The 19,038-nt window shown below is 42.4% G+C and overlaps 1 protein-coding gene across 2 annotated transcripts in view; it reads left to right on the top strand.

The window, feature by feature from the left end:
• The window catches only part of arhgap21a (Rho GTPase activating protein 21a), a 256,035-nt gene that overhangs the window by 102,323 nt on the left and 134,674 nt on the right, over nucleotides 1-19,038 (top strand). For both annotated transcript variants that reach the window (XM_043690469.2, XM_043690471.2), the window contains exons 3-4: nucleotides 689-868; nucleotides 6,876-6,900. In XM_043690469.2, coding sequence (XP_043546404.2) covers nucleotides 689-868; nucleotides 6,876-6,900 — 205 coding nt within the window. The remainder of the gene's footprint in view (nucleotides 1-688; nucleotides 869-6,875; nucleotides 6,901-19,038) is intronic.

The following is a 19,038-nucleotide window of genomic DNA, read 5'->3' as shown; positions in this document are numbered from 1 at the left end:
AGTCCCAGGCAGGAATTCCTCCAAGTGTTTTAGAATCAACCATCTTCAACTGTTTCATCAATGACCTTCCCTCCGTATAAATTCAAATCAGAATTAGGAATATTTGTTGAGAATTGCACAATGTTCATCATTATTTGTGACGATTCAGCTACTGAAGCAGTTTTGTGCACATGTGCAGCAAGATGTGGACAATATATAGGTTTAAGCTGACAAGTGACAAATAAAATGAATTTCAAAACAAATTTGCTACAAACTCAGTTTAGGTTAGAATATTGGCATGAGGGATGAAAGGTGGTAAAATGGTGTTGAAATATGGATGAACATGATTTAATTGTTCTCTCAAGCAACTGTTCATTTCCTCCTTTTTTGTATTCTTGTCAAATGTCCTGATGAGTGCAAGGTTAAGTGTTCTTAAAATATTCATTTTCTTTTGTGAATATTCCTTTTCTAGCATTTGAGGAACAAATGAGAATTCTGGTAAACACCAGAGACTAGTCTCTTTGCTGTAAGGGAACTTTTTTTTAAAAAAAGACTGCTGAATCTGCAATGGATGTGTACTTTTGGTAAAGAAGAGAAAGAAACTTATGTTCGGAAGGAAAGCTTCTTTACTGTAAATATTTTAATGATTCTTTATTTGTATTCAAGTAAAAATTGCTGTTGACAGTTCTTAATTGTTTTCTTACCATAGGGAAAAGACAAGAAGAACGGAAGTCGGCAAGTTGACACCATCTCTCCATTGGTGGAAGACATTTTCTCGTGGCCAGGCCCAAAAACTATTAGTCTACGACGAAATTCACAAGGCTTTGGATTTACGCTGAGACACTTCATTGTCTACCCCCCAGAGTCAGCTGTGCATACCAATATAAAGGTTAGATACTTAAAATAATAAGCAGCTCTTAGTTACTTTCCAAAACTATTTTGTTGAAAACTTATATTTCCTTTTCATTTAGTATTTTGATTGAACAGAGTTATGTCAATAACTACAAATCTGATTAGAATTTTAAGTTGCTGTGGACAGCTTTTAAGCAACTTAATGTAATGTTGAAAATTGTGTTAACAAGTTGTATGCACTGAGATAGGAATGTAACGCAAGTCTGTAATGGTTGTAACACAAGTTGTATGTCAACCTGTGCTTCGACGTTGAAACCTTTTGTAATTTGCGGTTGTCTTAAATTAATCCTTCATTTAGCAACAAAGTGATGCTTGCATCTATAGCATTTCAAAGCTTTATTTAAATACATTAAATATTTTTGTGGTTCTTTAAAGCTTAAGGATTTTACTAATTGTGAAAAAAAATTTCCACTTTCTAGTTGAAGGTTTAGTTGCTTAAGTTCACCCTCTTAAGGTGTCATACACTTAACTTAAGCCAGGATATTAAATGAAGGTGTCAGTTGACTTTCTTTTCTGGTCTTAGTATTTGTAAAAACTGGCATCCATGGTAGGTAGTGCTCATATCAATGAATCATTTCAGAATATTTAATATGATCTTTCTTTTCAACTGCAATATATAGGTCTATTGGAAAGTCCTTTGTTCTTTTAAATGTTCACAATTGTAGTTGTATTTTTGATTTCTGTTTTAGATCTTGAGATGTCAAAGCTGAGGGCTGCGTGCTTCAAATAGGAAAAGAATTGCTTCCTTAATCATGCAGCTGCTCAATTTTCTGTTAAAAGAGAAATGTTCTGAACTTGGGAACAAAGATATGCCATTTAACACCTCCAGCTACAATGGCTGTTGATTCTGTCATGACCCTTCTGCAATTTAACCTGTTTTTGCCATATATACAATGATCCCTATAATTTATCCAAATCTATTCATTCAGAATGAAAACTATCTTCTGATCTAGCATTAACTACCATTTCCAAAAGGGTGTTTAACTCTTATAGAATCATTTCTAAGTTTCCTCCTGAATAGTCTGGCTCTGATTTCCTTTGGATGATTCCTTTGTGGTTTAGATTCCCCAGCCACTTGAAATAGTTTCCCACTATGTACGTAATCTGTTCTTCTTACCAGATTAAGTTTCAATTACAGTGGAACCTCGATTATCCGAATGGGATGGGCGGGCACTATTTCGTTTGGATAATCCATTATTGGGTTAATCGATTAAATGCCTTTCCTCTGGGGCTTGGAGTTTTTAAAGTCTGCTCACCTTTCAGGAGGTAAGGCAGCATGACAGCGCACAAGACCCTGCCCCAACACACTCTGTCTGACACCGCTCCCTGCCCCCAATCCCATCTGACACCGCCCCCCCCCGTCTCCACGTATCGCCACCCCCGCTCCCAATCCTGTTTGACACCACCCCCGCCCTGTGCAACACTCCCCGCCCCCAACCCTGTCTGACACCGCCCTGCCCCCAGCCCCGTCTGACACTGCCCCCCCCCCCCGCCCCGCATCATCCCCCACCCCAATCCCGTCTTGACACCGGCCCAGCCCCGCCTTCCCCCAAGCATCATTCTACGCCCCCAAACACGTCTGACACTGCCCCCCAGCCCTTGTGCAACACCCCTGTCCCCAACTCTGTCTGACACCACTCCCGCCCCCAGCCCTGTCTGACACTGCCCCCTGCACACACCTGCACACTCTTTGGGGTGGACTGGACACCAACAACAAGACCGCTGCAGTTGCCTTTGTGAGGTAGGTCTCCAAATAGCATGCACGCACACAACTTTTTCCTGCAACCTTTTGACAGGTTTCGCATTTGCCCTGTTCAGGACAATGCTGGAAAGATTATTTGGGGAAGGGGGATTTAGGGTACACCCCTCTGGAACTCCACGGAAAGTGTGGGGAGAAAGAGAGGGTGGGAGGTCAGTCATTTGGAGACGGTGCCTGTTTAATCCCTGTAAACAAATGACTCGATGACTGTTAGAAACACGTCTGATGTAATGTTTCCATTGGGACCTAGCGATCTCCTTCGGAGAATCCGATTTTTGGATAATTAGTATTCGGATAATTGAGGATCCTCTGTATGTGCAGTTGACTTTTTAACTACTCTATGAAGTACTCTAGCAAGCCACTTTGTAACAAGTACTGTGAAGTCTAAAGAAAGGAATGAATCAGATGGGCTGTCTGACATCAAATAACGCACTGGAAAGGAAACCCAAAATTCACAAACCCGACTGCCCCAGTTGACCCATCGTCTCAGCCCACTCCTGTCCCACTGAACTTATCTCTGGACACCTTGACACTGTCTTGTTCCCCTTGGTCCAGGACCTCCCCACATACATTCGAGGCACCACCCACGCTCTCCACCTACTCCATGACTTTTGTTTCCCCGGCCCCCAGTGCCTCATCTTCTTCACCATGGACATCCAGTCACTGTACATGTCCATCCGCCATGGTGAAGGCCTCCAAACCTTCTGTTTCTTCCTCTCCCGCTGACCCTACCAGTACCCCTCCACCGATACTCGATTGGCTGAACTGGTCCTCACCCTCAACAACTTCTCCTTTGAATCCTCCCACCCACTACAGACCAAAGGGATAACCATGGGCATCTGCATGGGCCCTAGCCTTGCCTGCGTCTTGGTCAGATGCATGGAACAGTCCATCATCTGTGGTTACACTGGCACCATTCGCTACCTTTTCTTACAGTCATCAACGTAGCTTATCAATGACACCTCATGCTCACACGAGGTTGAACAGTTCATCAACTTCACAAACACATTCCATCCTGATCAATTTCACCTGAACATCTTGGATACATCCTTCACCTCTCAGTCTCCATTTCCAGTGACCGTCTCAACACTGACATCTACTTCAAACCCACTGACTCCCACAGTTACCTCCAACTCAACACTGCCCTCTTGAACTATCCCAACTGTCCATCTTTCTTTCCACCTATCCGCTCCACCCTCCACTCTGATCTATCACCATCACCCTCCATCTGCATCTACCTATCGCTTTCCAAGGTACCTTCCTCCCCCCCACCCCACTATATCCCACATTCCTGATGAAGGGCTTATGCCCGAAACGTAGACTGTCATTTTTACTAACACCTGGAGGCCAATGTTGAAATGAGTGCTGTCTCACATGCTAATCAAGGAACAGCCTGACATAATTGTACTCAGAATTGCAACATACTGTTGCACGGAGTAACATTTCCTCTCACCATACTTGAGTTGGTTGCTGAATCAGAAAGCCACCATGTTGAACACCACTTGAGGAGGCACTGGGGACAGCAAAAATGCTTTGAGTGAGGAATCTTTTGTCATTACCAGGAGTGGCTTAGCAGCATCCTACGGACCAACGTGGTCAAATTCTAAAAAGGACATAGCTGTTATACTGGGTTTGCATCAGGGAACCATCAAGAGGGAAAGACACACTTGATCTACCCTCAACAGTCTGCCTCCTGCAGATGTCCCTTTTCACGACTGGATCAGTAAGAATAGCTGTTGCGCATCAGAGCCAAAGACCCATTTTCACTTTGAGGATATCATTGCCGTGCTAAATGGGATACACTTTGAACAGATCTAGTAGTTCATAACAGGGCAATCATGAGCTGTGGTGGGCCATTAGCAATAGCAGAATCATATTCCAACACAATTTGCCACAATCTTCAATTGGAAGTGCTGAGCAGATAATTCACCAGCACCACCATCTTCACTCACCAGCATCGCAGATGGCAATTTTCAATCAGATTCATGCAGTGATATCAAGAAATGACAGGAAGCACTAGAGACTGCAAAGGCTAAGGGCCCTGACAAATGTCCTAAAGATTTATGCTTCAGAACTTGCTGTATCTTTGTAAAGCTGTTACCTAACAGCTACAAGACTGGCATCTACCAGTGGAAATATGGAAAATTGTTCAGGTATCTCCTGTACGTGCAAATAGATCAAATCTAACCCAGCCAAATACTATCCTTTCAATATACTCCCCATTAGTAAGGTGTTGGATGGTGTCATCAACAATGCTATTAAATTCCATTTAGCAATTTCCTCTACCTGACACTTTGGGTTCCTCCAAGACCAATTAACCCTTAACCTCATTACAGCCTTAGATCAGACATGGACAAAAGAGCTGATTTTCAAAGATGTGATGGCCGTGACGGTCCATGACCATCAAGGCTACACTTGATAGTTTGTGGCATCAAGGAATGCTTTGCAAAATTAAAGTCACCTGGAATCGTGAGTGGGCGAATGCAAGTAAACCTGGCACAAAGGTAGATGTAGTTGTTGAGGTCAGTCAACCAACTCTTGGACCTCTTGTCGGGAGTTCCTCAGGGGATCGTCATAAGGCCAAGCATCTTCAGCTGTTTCATCAATGAACTACTTTCTATTATAAGATCAGAAGTGGGGATATTTGCTGCTGATAGCACAATGTTAAGCATTATTAAGATACTGGAGCAGGGCACCCTAGACAACAACCAGGTTTGTGTAAGCAAGTAACATTCGTGCCACACAAGTGCCAAGCAATAGCCATATCCAACAAGAGAAAATCTAATCATCACCCTTGATACTCAACAACATTACTATTTCTGAAGTCCCCACTGTCATCATCCTGGGCGAGACTGTTGATCAGAGGATGCACTGCAGAAATTCACCAAGCTCCTGCAAATAGCATCTTTCAAACTCATGGCCACTACCATCTAGAAGGACAATGGTAGCAAATACATGACAACACCATAACTTGCGAGTTCTCCTCTAAGCCATTTGTCTTCCAGACTTGGAAATACATTGCAATAACCTTCAGTTTTGCTGAGTCAAAATCCTGAAATTTCATCCCTAATGACATACAATAAATGGATTGTAGCAATTCAATTGATCAGACCACCACCTTCTAAAGGGAACTGGAGGTTGGTCAACAAATGCTGGTCCAGCCGGCAATGTTGACATTCCATGAGTCAACAAAAATAAATGAACAAAAATAGTGGGACATGGTAAACAAAGCCACGTATGGGAATTCCTAGAGGCCTGGCATTCAAACCGGAACTCCATTAACAAGCATATTGATTTGGATCCCATTTACCAGAAAAAAACTGGAAGTGATATCACCCACCACAACAGACCAAGACTGATTAATAGCAAGCGGGACAGAATACCAGCGCTTTGTCGAAGGCTCGCTGTTACCTAGATGAAATTTGAGTATAAATCTACCAGCTCAGCAAGCAAGTTTACAACTAATAAATGACTCTTAAAATGAAGTTGTATTTACGATAACTTAGAAATTATGTAATCTTGCCTTGTATTTTTAGCCTTGGGAGTCCATGTATCATTCTGTTTGTTCTACTCTTCATTCCTTGCAAGACCAATATATCCGTCCGAAGATATAGAACTCAGCTCTGCAGTGTTCAAATATGATGCAAAGTCCAGCAGCCAATAGCTCTATTGATCATGTTCAGTACATGTTCATAATGTCATAATGATTCTGTCTCTGGAACCCTGAGTTTCTTTGAGCCTCTATTGTTTCTAGCTTTTCAGCAATTATAAAATGAGTTGTTTATCCTTTTAGGTCCAAAGTAGATTGTCTCATTTGCTTACGTTAAAATTTATTGGACATGGGTTTTTGTTCTTTCACTTAATCTATTAATAACACTTTTTGCATCTGGTGACACTATAATTGGACCAAATCTTTCCAGAAGTTATGCTATTGCTGTTTGAGTTAGCTGATAATTGTTTGTAGAGTTCTAAGTAACTTGTCCTCTTGTCTCACTTAATGATGAAGGTCATGACTTGTAGTTTATGCAAGTCTTCCATTTAAGGAATCTGAGGTCTGAACTTGTGTGGGAAATCCTAGGAAACACACCAGGATAATTTTATGCTGTACTTTTTGGAATACTAATTTATTATTTTTGTGGGCTAATGGAAGTGTAATCTTGGCAGTTTGCTTACAAACATGACTGTTGTTCAATACTATATCAATATTTGTAATTTTTTTTATCAGGATGAAGAAAATGGAAATAAAGGGGGTGAGTATGACTGGTCTTATTCAGGTATAGTTTTGTAATCCCATTCATAGCATTAAGCATTAGTTTTAACATGACATACGATACTTCAACACATTAGGCCCTGAAATTGTGGTTTTCATAGTTGTATGTTATGTATGTACACGCAGGTATATTTACAATTTATTTGCATAAAATGTTTAAGTTCTGTGCATGAAGAAATTTGCACTTCATTTTTGCGGTTACATAAGTAAATATTTGAAGTCTGTGCTCCCCTGCTAAATAGGAATGAATGTTTTTGTTGTCAGGTATTGACTAATTCTCAATACTGCAATTTTGATTTTGAGATAAACGTATTCTTACACAGCATAGTAAATGCTGTGAAAGCTAGAAATCTGAAATAAAAATGTATTAGACATATTTAGGTCTAGCAGCATTTGTGGAAAGCAAACAAACTAAACTTTATCAGATGAACTTTCATAAGTTTTGATGAAAGATCATTGATCTGAAACAATTAACTCCTCAGTTTCTCCCTCCAATAGGTAGTGATGGACCTAATGAATGGTTTCAGTGTTTTCTTTCATCAAATGCTTATGCTACCATGTACTTTTTTGAGGGTCAGATCAAGAAGCTGTTTAATTTTGTTTTGTTGCATTCACATACCTGCAAATTTTGTTGCATGTACTTGCCATGGCCCAGAGTTGAGCTGAAGTTCACTTTCTGATTACTGAAGAGTAACTTGCACTATGCTTTTTGTGCGCAACGAAATAAGTGACGGAGGGGACATGGTAGCGCAGTGGTTAGCACTGCTGCCTCACAGCGCGAGGGACTCTGGTTCAATTTCAGCCTCTGGCGACTGTCGGGATGGATTTGCACCTTCTTCCCGTGTCTGCTTGGGTTTCCTCTTGGTGCTCTGGTTTCCTCTCACAATCCAAAGATGTACAGGTTAGGTGATTTGGCCATGCTAAATTGCCCATAGTGTTTAGAGATGTGTAGGTTCGGTGCATTAGTCAGGGGTAAATGTAGAGTACTAGGGTAAGGGAATGGGTCTTGGTGGGTTACTCTTTGAAGGGTCAGTGTGGGCGAAGGGTCTGTTTCCACACTGTAGGGATTCTATGTTAGAATCAAATCAACTGACAGAAATATTCTCACCTGTGTACAGCATCATATAGAAACATGTTGGTGAAGATGAGAAGAAGCTGAAAATGTGTTGCTGGAAAAGCGCAGCACGTCAGGCAGCATCCAAGGAACAGGTGAATCGACGTTTCGGGCATAAGCCCTTCTTCAGGAATGAGGAAAGTGTGCCCAGCAGGCTAAGATAAAAGGTAGGGAGGAGGGACTTGCGGGAGGGGTGTTGGAAATGCGATAGGTGGAAGGAGGTCAAGGTGAGGGTGATAGGCCGGAGTGGGGTGGGGGCGGAGAGGTCAGGAGGACCTCCTTCCACCTATCGCATTTCCAACGCCCCTCCCGCAAGTCCTTCCTCCCTACCTTTTATCTTAGCCTGCTGGGCGCACTTTCTTCATTCCTGAAGAAGGGCTTATGCCCGAAACGTCGATTCTCCTGTTCCTTGGATGCTGCCTGATCTGCTGCGCTTTTCCAGCAACACATTCTCAGCTCTGATCTCCAGCATCTGCAGTCCTCACTTTCTCCTTGAAGATGAGAAGAACTCTACTTTTAATCCTGAAGTGATTTTTGTGGGCACCATTTTATCTGTATTCAGAAGCTAGAGAATATTTTCTGTAGCTCCACAGTTTACTCCCCTGTTTCAGCTTTAAGGCTTATCTCTTGGTTCAGCAGAGGAAAAGAAAGAGCTTGCATTTCTACAATGCCTTTTGTGATCTCAAGCTGTCTAAACTTACTCCAAAGCAAGTTAAGTACCTATATACTATAGGAGAAACATGGCAGTTAACTTGTGCACAACATTTTCTATAAATAAGAATTAAGTAACCAGTTAGTTTGAGTTTGGTTTAGGGGTAGATGTTGCACAGAAGTTTTGGTTCAGATGAGCACAGTCTGTTGAAATAGTGACTACTTCTGCTCTAAAATGCTGAAGTTCTGTAAGAGAAGTCTGAATAAAACTAATGAATTCTAAATTGGTCTGTACTTGAGGCTGGCAGCGCATGGATGAAAAAGTTCATTTAAATATGAAAGAAAGATTTTTAATGTATTTAGGAGAAATTTAGCATTTTATAGAACTAAGTAAAAAGTGAAAATGACTTGTAACAGTGTGACATCCCAGGAAAGTTTGCAAAAGCCCAATGTCGTGTGTACTTATTATGTTGTCCCATGAAGTTTTACACACCATTTCCAAGAGGTGTTTTTGATTTGTTCTGGTTGACAATTTCTTAAACAACAGCCTCAAGTGAATGATATTTTAAAGAACCAAACAACACCCTACAAACCATTTTTTAAAAGATATTTGATGCCCAAGAAACAAACATCTCTGAGGAGTGCGCTAATTAATGTTCAATTCCTGTTGCAATACATAGCTGTATAAAAAGCTTATTAAACATAAAACTAATTGTGCCTTCTGTTGCCCTAGCCCCCCCACACACACTCTAGACTTTGCTTCCCAATTACTTTTTAGGAATCTTACATATTCATGTTAAATTTGGAGCACATTCAAAGTGACAGTTTTTAAATTGGCACTAAATTTTGCTGATCCCCCTAGTTGCTTTACTCTCGAACTGTATTGAAAAATGTGTTGCTGGAAAAGCGCAGCAGGTCAGGCAGCATCCAAAGAGCAGGAGAATCGAAGTTTCGGGCATAAGCCCTTCTTCAGGAATGAGGAAGGTGTGCCAAGCAGGCTAAGATAAAAGGTACGGAGGAGGGACTTGGGGGAGGGGCGTTGGGAATGCGATAGGTGGAAGGAGGTTAAGGTGAGGGTGATAGGCCGAGAGGGGGTGGGGGCGGACAGGTCGGGAAGAAGATTGCAGGTCAAGAAGGTGGTGCTGAGTCAGAGGGTTGGGACTGAGATAAGGTGGGGGGAGGGGAATTGAGGAAGCTGGAGAAATCTGCATTCATCCCTTGTGGTTGGAGGATTCCTAGGTGGAAGATTAGGCGCTCTTCCTCCAGGCGTCGTGTTGCCATGGTCTGGCAATGGAGGAGGCCAAGGACCTGCATGTCCTTGGTGGAGTGGGAGGGGAAGTTGAAGTGTTGAGCCACGGGGCGGTTGGGTTGGTTGGTGCAGGTGTCCCAGAGGTGTTCTCTGAAACGTTCCGCAAGTCGGCGGCCTGTCTCCCCAATGTAGAGGAGGCCACATCGGGTGCAGCGGATGCAGTAAATGATGTGTGTGGAGGTGCAGGTGAATTTGTGACGGATATGGAAGGATCTCTTGGGGCCTTGGAGGGAAATGAGTGGGGAGGTGTGGGTGCAAGTTTTGCATTTCTTGCATCAGGTCCACACCCCCCACCAACCCAACCTCCACTTTCGGCACCTTCCCCTGCAATCCCTCTCTCTGGAACTGCATGGGCGGCACGGTGGCACAGTGGTTAGCACTGCTGCCTCACAGCGCCAGAGACCCGGGTTCAATTCCCGACTCAGGCGACTGACTGTGTGGAGTTTGCACGTTCTCCCCGTGTCTGCGTGGGTTTCCTCCCACAGTCCAAAGATGTGCAGGGTCAGGTGAATTGGCCATGCTAAATTGCCCATAGTGTTAGGTTAAAGGGGTAAATGTAGGGGTAGGGGTATGGGTGGGTTGCGCTTCGGCGGGTCAGTGTGGACTTGTTGGGCCGAAGGGCCTGTTTCCACCCTGTAAGTAATCTAATCTAATCTTGCATTATCCATATTCTTTAATCTAGTATTTTCTTTAAGTTTCTACTTAAAGGATAGAAACTTTAAACCATGTCATCATTTCTGTATCTTGTTGCAATCCAGTTACCTCTGAAATCTGTTTTTCACAATGATTAACTACATTTATTGCCTCAATAAATATTCTCCATTCTCCCATTGATAGAATTAGTTGCACTCCGCATTGGTTCACTGGTCCAGCTTTGGCATCCAGCTCTGGACATTGGAATGGGCAATGACAGCCTTTTTTTTAAACAAAGTGGTGGCGTTTCTATGAGCTGGAGGATGTTAATTTAACATCTGTCAGTCATTTTCCTGGGAGGGTGGGAGGTACAGCCAAAGATATTTGTTTTGTGGCTCTCACTTGAACCTTTAGTTTTTTAGGAGTGAAATTTAAAATGCCTTCTGTTTTCAACTCCTAGCTTTTTGACTTTCAGTTAGCAAGAGTATCTGTTTGTTTAGAAATTGAGACTTTTTTTTTGTTCACAGAACTGGTTTAAAAAAAATTACCTGGTGTTGTATGCTGTGTACATTAAATGCTGTTAACTCTTCACCATCCTTATGGATGATGCAAAAAACTAATAAATGATCTGGCAGTATTTCTTATGCTAGATATCTGAATAGGATATCTAGCATATCTATAGGTATATGGATAGGTACATGGATGGTTGCTTAAGCTAGGATAAATGTTCGGCACAACATCGTGGGCCGAAGGGCCTATTCTGTGCTATATTGTTCTATGTTCTATGTTCAGGGTAAATGCCAGGTTCATGCAGTAACGTCTATGGAGAAGACAGACCATTTCAGTATTTGAATCAGCCAATAAAGTTTGTGCTGCATTTTGTGAGCAGTCGGGTAGATTCTTTCTAAATGGATAAATCAGAAAAGGACCAATGGATGGCACAGTGGATCACTAGGTTGCACTGTTGTCTCACCATGCCAGGACCTTGAGTTCCATTCCAGCTTTGGTCGACTGTTTTATGGAGTTTGTACATTCTCCCCGTATCTGCGAGAGTTTCTTCCGGGCCCTCTGGTTTCCTTCCACAGCCTGCTCATTTTGGACTAAGTGGATTGGCCGTAGGAAGTGCAGGATTAGAGATAGGATAGTGCGCTGGGTGGGTTGCTGTTTGGAGGGTCGGTGTGAACTTGATGGGCCAAATAGACTGTTTCCACACCATAGGGATTATTACTTTTGTGATCTATATCTTGTAAAATCTTCTGCAAATGCAGGAAATCAAGTACATATTGAGAGCTCAATTTGCACTCCTTTTTAAGTTATACATCAAACTGACTTGAACATGTGCTGCTGCTATTTTTGTTTTAGCTGGGCCAATATCTGAGAGCTTCCTACTTAACACCAAAGCAGAGCCATTGTCAGAAGAACTGCAATGATTCAGTGAGAGAATCCCCAGAATTCAGAATGGGCATGAAACATTGCCTGACCAGTTACGCTGAAATCTTGTAAATTGTTTTTTTAGATGAAGTTTGCATTCAGAAAAATGAAACTGCAGTAGTGACTTGGAAACAGGTGAACATTGCAATGTTTACCTGCTGATGTCAAGCATCTCAGGGTTTGGTCAACTCCACAGTTTACGGTCTTCTGCAGTTATTCTTAAGTATAGTTTTAATTGCCAGATACTGTATATTTCCTCAGCTCTTTCTGATATGGTATAATTTGCAACTAATTGTTTTTTGTGATTTTCAGATATTCCTATTATCATGACTTGTTCTGTTTTATCATGGTTAAATAATGATATTAGGGCTCAAGAGCTCTAAATGAACCATGAATGGAGGAAAGCACTTGATCAAGATTCTCAATGTTTCACAAGTGTATGGGTGATTTTTTTTTTTAATACACCCAGGGCCCTGTGTAGTAATTATTTCCTCCTTGCATTTGCTGCAACAATCTAAATCTGATGTACATAATATTCAAGTAACTGACTCAAAACTCTCTTCAGTTAGAAAGTCATACCCCTTTCATATGTTCCTAAAAAATATATGGCAAATCATGATTAAAGTGCCAATCTTGAAATCAGAGGGTCAAAGTGGGAAACTACATTTTTTAAAAACAATTAATTCATGGGGGAGGAGGTTGCTGGCTGAGCCAACAATTGGTGTGCATCCCAAGTTGTCCTAACATGCTAGGCGTAGAGCATGTGCAATGGGTAGACCTACAATGCCATTAGGGTCAGAATTCCTGGATTTTGAGCCCAAAGATGCAGAAGGAATGGTAATGCTTTCAAGTCAGGATGTTAAGGGACTCTGAGGGCAACTTGCAGTGGTAATTTCCCATGTTTCTGCTGACCTTGTCTGAGATGAAAGTAGCTGTAGACTTGAATGGTTAAGAGGCTTTGGTAAATTTCTGCAGTGCGTCTTGTAGATGCTGCTACTGAGTGTTGATGGTGGAGTAGTTGTTCATGGATGTGAGATACTGTGGATGTTGGACTCTGGAATTCAGTCAAACAGGCTGTTTCACCCTGGATGGTGTTAAGCTTCTTGAGTTTGTTAGAGCTGTGTTCATCCAGGTAAGTGGAATGTATTTCGTCGTACTCCTGACTTATGTCTTGTAGATGGTTGACAGGCTTTGGGGAGTCAGAAGGTGAGTTATTCACTGCAGCATTTCTAGCTTCTGACCTGCTATTGCAGTCACTGTATTCATATGGTGAATCCAGTTGAGTTTCTGGTCAATGGTAATGCCCTGGATGTCGACAGTAGAAGATTCAGTGATAAGTAATGCCAATGAATGTCAAAATGCTATGGTTAGATTGTCTTTTACTGGTGAGAGTCATCACTTGACATTCATATGGTGCAAATGTTGCTTATTACTTTTCAGACCAACCCTGAATATTGTCCAGGTTTTGTTGCATTTGAACATGGACTCTTAGGAGCCACAAATGGTGCTGAACATTGTGCAATCATTGGTGGCCATTCCCAATTCTGACCTCTATGATGGAGGGAAGTTCATTGATGAGGCAGCTGAAGATGGTTGGGCTTAGAACACAACCGTGAGGATTTCCTGCTGAGAAGATCTGTAGCTAAAATGATTGACGTCCAGCAACTTTAATCGTCTTCCTTTGTGCCAGGTCTGAATCTAACCAGTGGAGCATTAGAACATAGAACATAGAAAAATACAGCGCAGTACAGGCCCTTTGGCCCTCGATGTTGCACCGATCCAAGCCCACCTAACCTACACTAGCCCACTATCCTCCATATGCCTATCCAATGCCCGTTTAAATGCCCATAAAGAGGGAGAGTCCATCACTGCTACTGGCAGGGCATTCCATGAACTCACGACTCGCTGAGTAAAGAATCTACCCCTAACATCTGTCCTATACCTACCACTAATTGGACACTGATTGCATTGACTCCCGTTTTACTAGGGTTCCTCGATGCTAAACTCTGTCAAAAGTGGTCTTGTTGTCAAGGGCATTCACTCTCGCGTCATCTCTGGAGTTCAGTTCTTTTGTCCATGCTTGAACCAAGACTGTGAGGTAAGGAGCACAGTAACTTTTGCGAAGATTCATAGCTCAGATCAAGGTTCTGGATGTAGGTTTGCTTGCTGAACTGGAAAGTTCATTCCCAGACGTTTCTTCACCGTACTAGGTAACGTTTTCATTGGGCCTCCGGACGAAGCACTGCTGATAATTCCTGTTTTCTATTTATATGTTTGGGTTTCTTTGGCTTGGTGATATCCTTTCCGGTTCTTTTTCTCAGGGGGTGGTAGATGGGGTCTAGTTTGATGTGTTTGTTGATAGAGTTCCGGTTGGAATGCCATGCTTCTAGGACTTCTCGTGCATGTCTCTGTTTGACTCGTCCTAGGATGGATGTGTTGTCTTAGTCGAAGTGGTGTCCTTCCTTATCTGTATGTAAGGTTACTCATGAGAATGGGTCGTGTGTTTTTGTGGCTAGTTGATGTCCATGTGTTCTGGTGGATAGTTTTCTACCTGTTTGTCCAATGTAGTGTTTATTACTGTCCTTGCACGGTAATTTGTAAATGACATTAGTTTTGCTTGTTGTCTGTATAGGGTCTTTCAAGTTCATTATGTGCTGTTTTAGTGTGGTGAGTTTGTGGTCTACCATGATGCCAAGGGATCTCAGTAGTCTGGCAGTCATTTCTGAGATGCCTTTGATGTAGGGGAGAGTGGCTAGGGTTTCTGGACGTGTTGTTTTGTCTAGTATTTCCTGGTGGAACTCATTGGGGTTGGTGATCAAGTGCTACTTAACACCACTTTTGATGACACCTTTTGTCATTATAGTAATGTTTCAGTGCAACTGGGCAGTAACTGGCTGAGTTGGGTTTGTTCTGCTTTTGTGTACAGGACTTACCTGAAATGTTCCACATTGTTGGGTAGATGCTAGTATTGTAACTGTATTAGAAGAGCTTGGCTAGGAGTGTGGCAGCTTCTGGAGAAAATGTCTTCACTACTATTGCCAGAATGCTGTCAGACCCCACAGCCTTTGCAATATCCAGTGCTTTCAACTGTTTCTTGATATGCGGAGTAAATAAATTTAGATGAAGACTGGCATCTGTGATGCTGAGAAATGGATCATCCACTTATCGTTTGTGACTGAAGATTGTTGCCAATACTTCAGCCTTATCTTTTGCACTGATTTGCATTAAATGCAGGCCCAGCTAGTGATGCTCATGCCCCACAAATGAATAAAACATGGGCTGGCTTTACATTGTTGTTTCTAGTGTCTTTGATGCCATGTGATGCACCAATAAATGATTAAATGTTGGGCATGTGGCAGTGTGATAGTACAGAGACACCTCTGGGTTCAGGTACATAATTCTTTGAAGTTTGCATCGCACAGAGATCAGGTGGTTAAGGCATTTACCATGCTTGCCTTCGTTGCTTAGACCTTTGAATATAGGAGCTGGGACATTATGTTGAGGTTGTGCAAGATGTTGGTGAGGCCCCTTCAGGAGTACTGTGTTCAGTTCTGGTCACTGTGTCTACTCTGCCATTCAATCATAGCTAATGTGCTCCTCACCCCCATTTTCCTGTCTTCTGTCTATATCTCTTCAACCCGTTATCAATTTCTTAAAAAACTGTCTTGACCCTCCTTCCCAGCATCCACCAGATGTAGGATGTTGCTGGGAATGGAGGATTTGAGTTAAAAGGAGACGCTGGGACTACTTTCACTGGAAGATAGGAGGTTGAGAGGTGTCCTTTTATAGAGGTTTATAAAGTAGTGAATCGGATAGATAAGGTGAATAGCAGGAGTCTTTTCCCTAGGGTAGGGAAATTTCTAGACTAGGGGGCACATTTTAAGGTAATTCTTGTGTGGCTCGTGTATGGGATGAACTTCCAAAGGAGGTGGTGGATGCATCTACAGTAACAATATTTAAAAGACATTTGGATAAGTACATGAGTAGGAAATGTTTGGAGGGATATGGGCCAAATGTAGGCAGGTGGGTCTCGTTTAGTTTGGGATTATGGTTGGCATGGACTAGTTGGATGAAACAGTCTGTTTCCATGCTGTTTGACTCTAAGACTTTGGCTGAGTGGCTTGCCATTTCAGAGGGCAGTTAAGGGTCACCCATATTGCCATGGGTCTAGAGCCATATGTGAGCTAGACAAGGCAGTTTCTTTCACTAAAAAAAAATTAGGTAGGTGTTTTTGACAGTAAACTTGACCTACTCTTAAGAAATACGACAGGGCAGGTAACTGAATTGTCAGTGGAGGAGCACTTTGGAGCCAGTGACCATAATTCTATTCGTTTTTAAAATAGTGATAGAAAAGGATAGACCAGATCTAACAGTTGAAGTTCTAAATAGGAGGAAGGCTAGTTTTGATGGTATTAGGCAACAACTTTCAAAAGCTGACTGGGGGCAGATGTTCGTTGGTAAAGGAACAGCTGGAAACTGGAAGCCTTCAGAAATGAGAGAACAAGAATCCAGAGACAGTATATTCCTGTTAGGGTGAAAGGAAAGACTGGTAGGTGTGGGGAATACTGGATGACTAAAGAAATTGAGGGTTTTCTTAAGAAAAAGAAGGAAGCATATGTCAGGTATAGACAGGATAGATCGAGTGAATCCTCAGAGTATAAAGGCCGTAGGAGTATACGTACGAGAGAAATCAGGAGGTCAAAAAATGGACATAACACAGCTTTGGCAAGTAGAGTTAGAGAATCCACAAGATTTTATAAATGTATTAAGGACAAAAGGGTAATTAGGAAGAGAATAGGGCCCCTCAAAGATCAGCAAGGCAACCTATGTATGGAATCGTAGGAGATGGGGGAAGATACTAAATGAGTACTTTGCATCAGTGTGGAGAAGGACATGGACATACACTGTGGGGAAATAGATGGTGCCATCTTCAAAAATGTCCATATTACAGAGGAAGAGGTATGGATATCGTAAAATGCATATAAGTGGATAAATCCCCAGGACCTGATCAGGTGTACCCTTGAACTCTGTGGGAAGCTGGGGAAGTGATTGCTGGGCCCCTTACTGAGATATTTATATATGATATTTATATCATTGATAGTCACAAATGAGGTGCCAGAAGACTGGAGGTTGGCTAACATGGTGTCACTGTTTAAGAAAGGGGGTAAGGAAAAGCCAGGGAACTATAGACTGGTGAGCCTGACGTCGGTGGTGGGCAAGTTTTTGGAGGGAGTCCTGAGGGACAGGATTTACATGTATTTGGAAAGACAAGGACTGATTAGGGATAGTCACATGACTTTGTGCATGGGAAATCATGTCTCTCGAACTTGATTGAGTTTCATTTTGAAGAAGTAATAAAGAGAATTGCTGAAGGCAGAACAATGGACGTGATCTATGTGGACTTCAGTAAGGTGTTCGACAAGGTTCCCCATGGGAGACTGGTGAGCAAGGTTAGTTCCCATGGAGTACAGGGAGCACGAGCCATTTGGATACAGAACTGGCTCAAAGGTAGAAGACAGGGTGGTGATGGAAGGTTGCTTCTCAGAATGGAGGCCTGTGACCAGTGGTGTGCCCCAAGGATCACTGTTGGGTCCAATGCTTTTTGTCTTTTGTATAAATGATTTGTATGTGAACGTAGGAGATATAGTTAGCAAGTTTGCAGATGATACCAAATTTGGAGTTATAGTGGACAGCAAAGAAGGTTACCTCAGTCCAACAGGATCTCAGTCAGATGGGCCAGTGGGCTGATCAGTGGCAGATGGAATTTAATTTAGATAAATGTGAGGTGCTGCATTTTCGAAAGGCAAATCAGAGTAGGACTTGCACTCCATGGTCTTATTGTTCAGCAACACTCCCCAAGACCTTATTATTAAGTGTATAAGTTCATAGTTCCTTGAAAGTGGAGTTGCAGGTAGATAGGATAGTGAAGAAGGCGTTTGGTATGCTTTCCTTTATTTGACAGCGCATTGAGTATAGGAGTTGGGAGATCATGTTGCCGTTGTACAAGACATTGGTTAGGCCACTTTTGGGATATTGTGTTAAATTCTGGTCTCCTTCCTATTGGAAGGATGTTGTGAAACTCAAAAGGGTTCAGAAAAGACTAACCAAGTATGTGACAGGTTTGAAAGGTTTGAGCTACAGGGAAAGGCTGAATAGACAGGGATTGCTTTCCCAGGAGTGCTGGAAGCTGAGGAGTGACGTTACCGAGGTTTATAATATCCTGGGAGGTTAGAATAGGATCAATAGACAAAATCTTTTACCTGGGGTGGGAGAGTCCAGAACTAGAGGCATAGGTTTAGAGTGAGAGGGGAAAGATATAAAAGAGACCGAAGGGGCAACTTTTTCACGCCGAAGGTGGTGTGTGTATGGAGTAAGCTGCCAGAGGTGGTGATACACATTGGCACAATTACAGCATTTAAAAGGCATGTGAATGGGTAAATGAATAGGAAAGATTTAGAGGAATATTGGGGGGGTGGGGGCATCCTCAATGGTGGCAATCTGAAACATCTGCTCTGCTGGGATCTGCATCACAACGCAGGTGAAGTGGTGCTTTTGTCCTCCACACAAGTTATTTAGGAAAAATTCTAGAGTTATACAGTTGTGAAATCATTATAGGGGAATATGGGCCAAGTGTTGACAAATGAGACTAGATTAGGTTAGGACATCTGGTCGGCATGGACGAGTTGGACCCAAGGGTCTGTTTCCATAGTGTACATCTCTCTGACTCTTAATAGGATTAATCAACAAGGCAGCATTGGTCAGGGTTAGCACAAATTTGTTGGAGGGAGATCCTGTCTGACTAATTTAATTGGGTGCTTTGAAAAGTTGAGGGTAGTGCACTTGCAATGGTTTACGTGGATGTCAGTAATGCCTTTGAAACGGTCCCACACGGAAGGCTGGTCCAGAAGGTAAGCACCCATGGGATCCAAGCATTGGCAAACTCTATCCAAAATTGACTGGCAAACAGGATGCGATGTGAG

The sequence above is a fragment of the Chiloscyllium plagiosum genome, unplaced genomic scaffold (assembly GCF_037043375.1).
Source record: "Chiloscyllium plagiosum isolate Xiang-an unplaced genomic scaffold, Cpla_swu_hap1 HiC_scaffold_5, whole genome shotgun sequence".
NCBI lineage: Eukaryota > Metazoa > Chordata > Chondrichthyes > Orectolobiformes > Hemiscylliidae > Chiloscyllium > Chiloscyllium plagiosum.
Note: the sequence above shows the minus strand (reverse complement) of the source record. Positions and strands in the feature narration are given on the sequence as shown.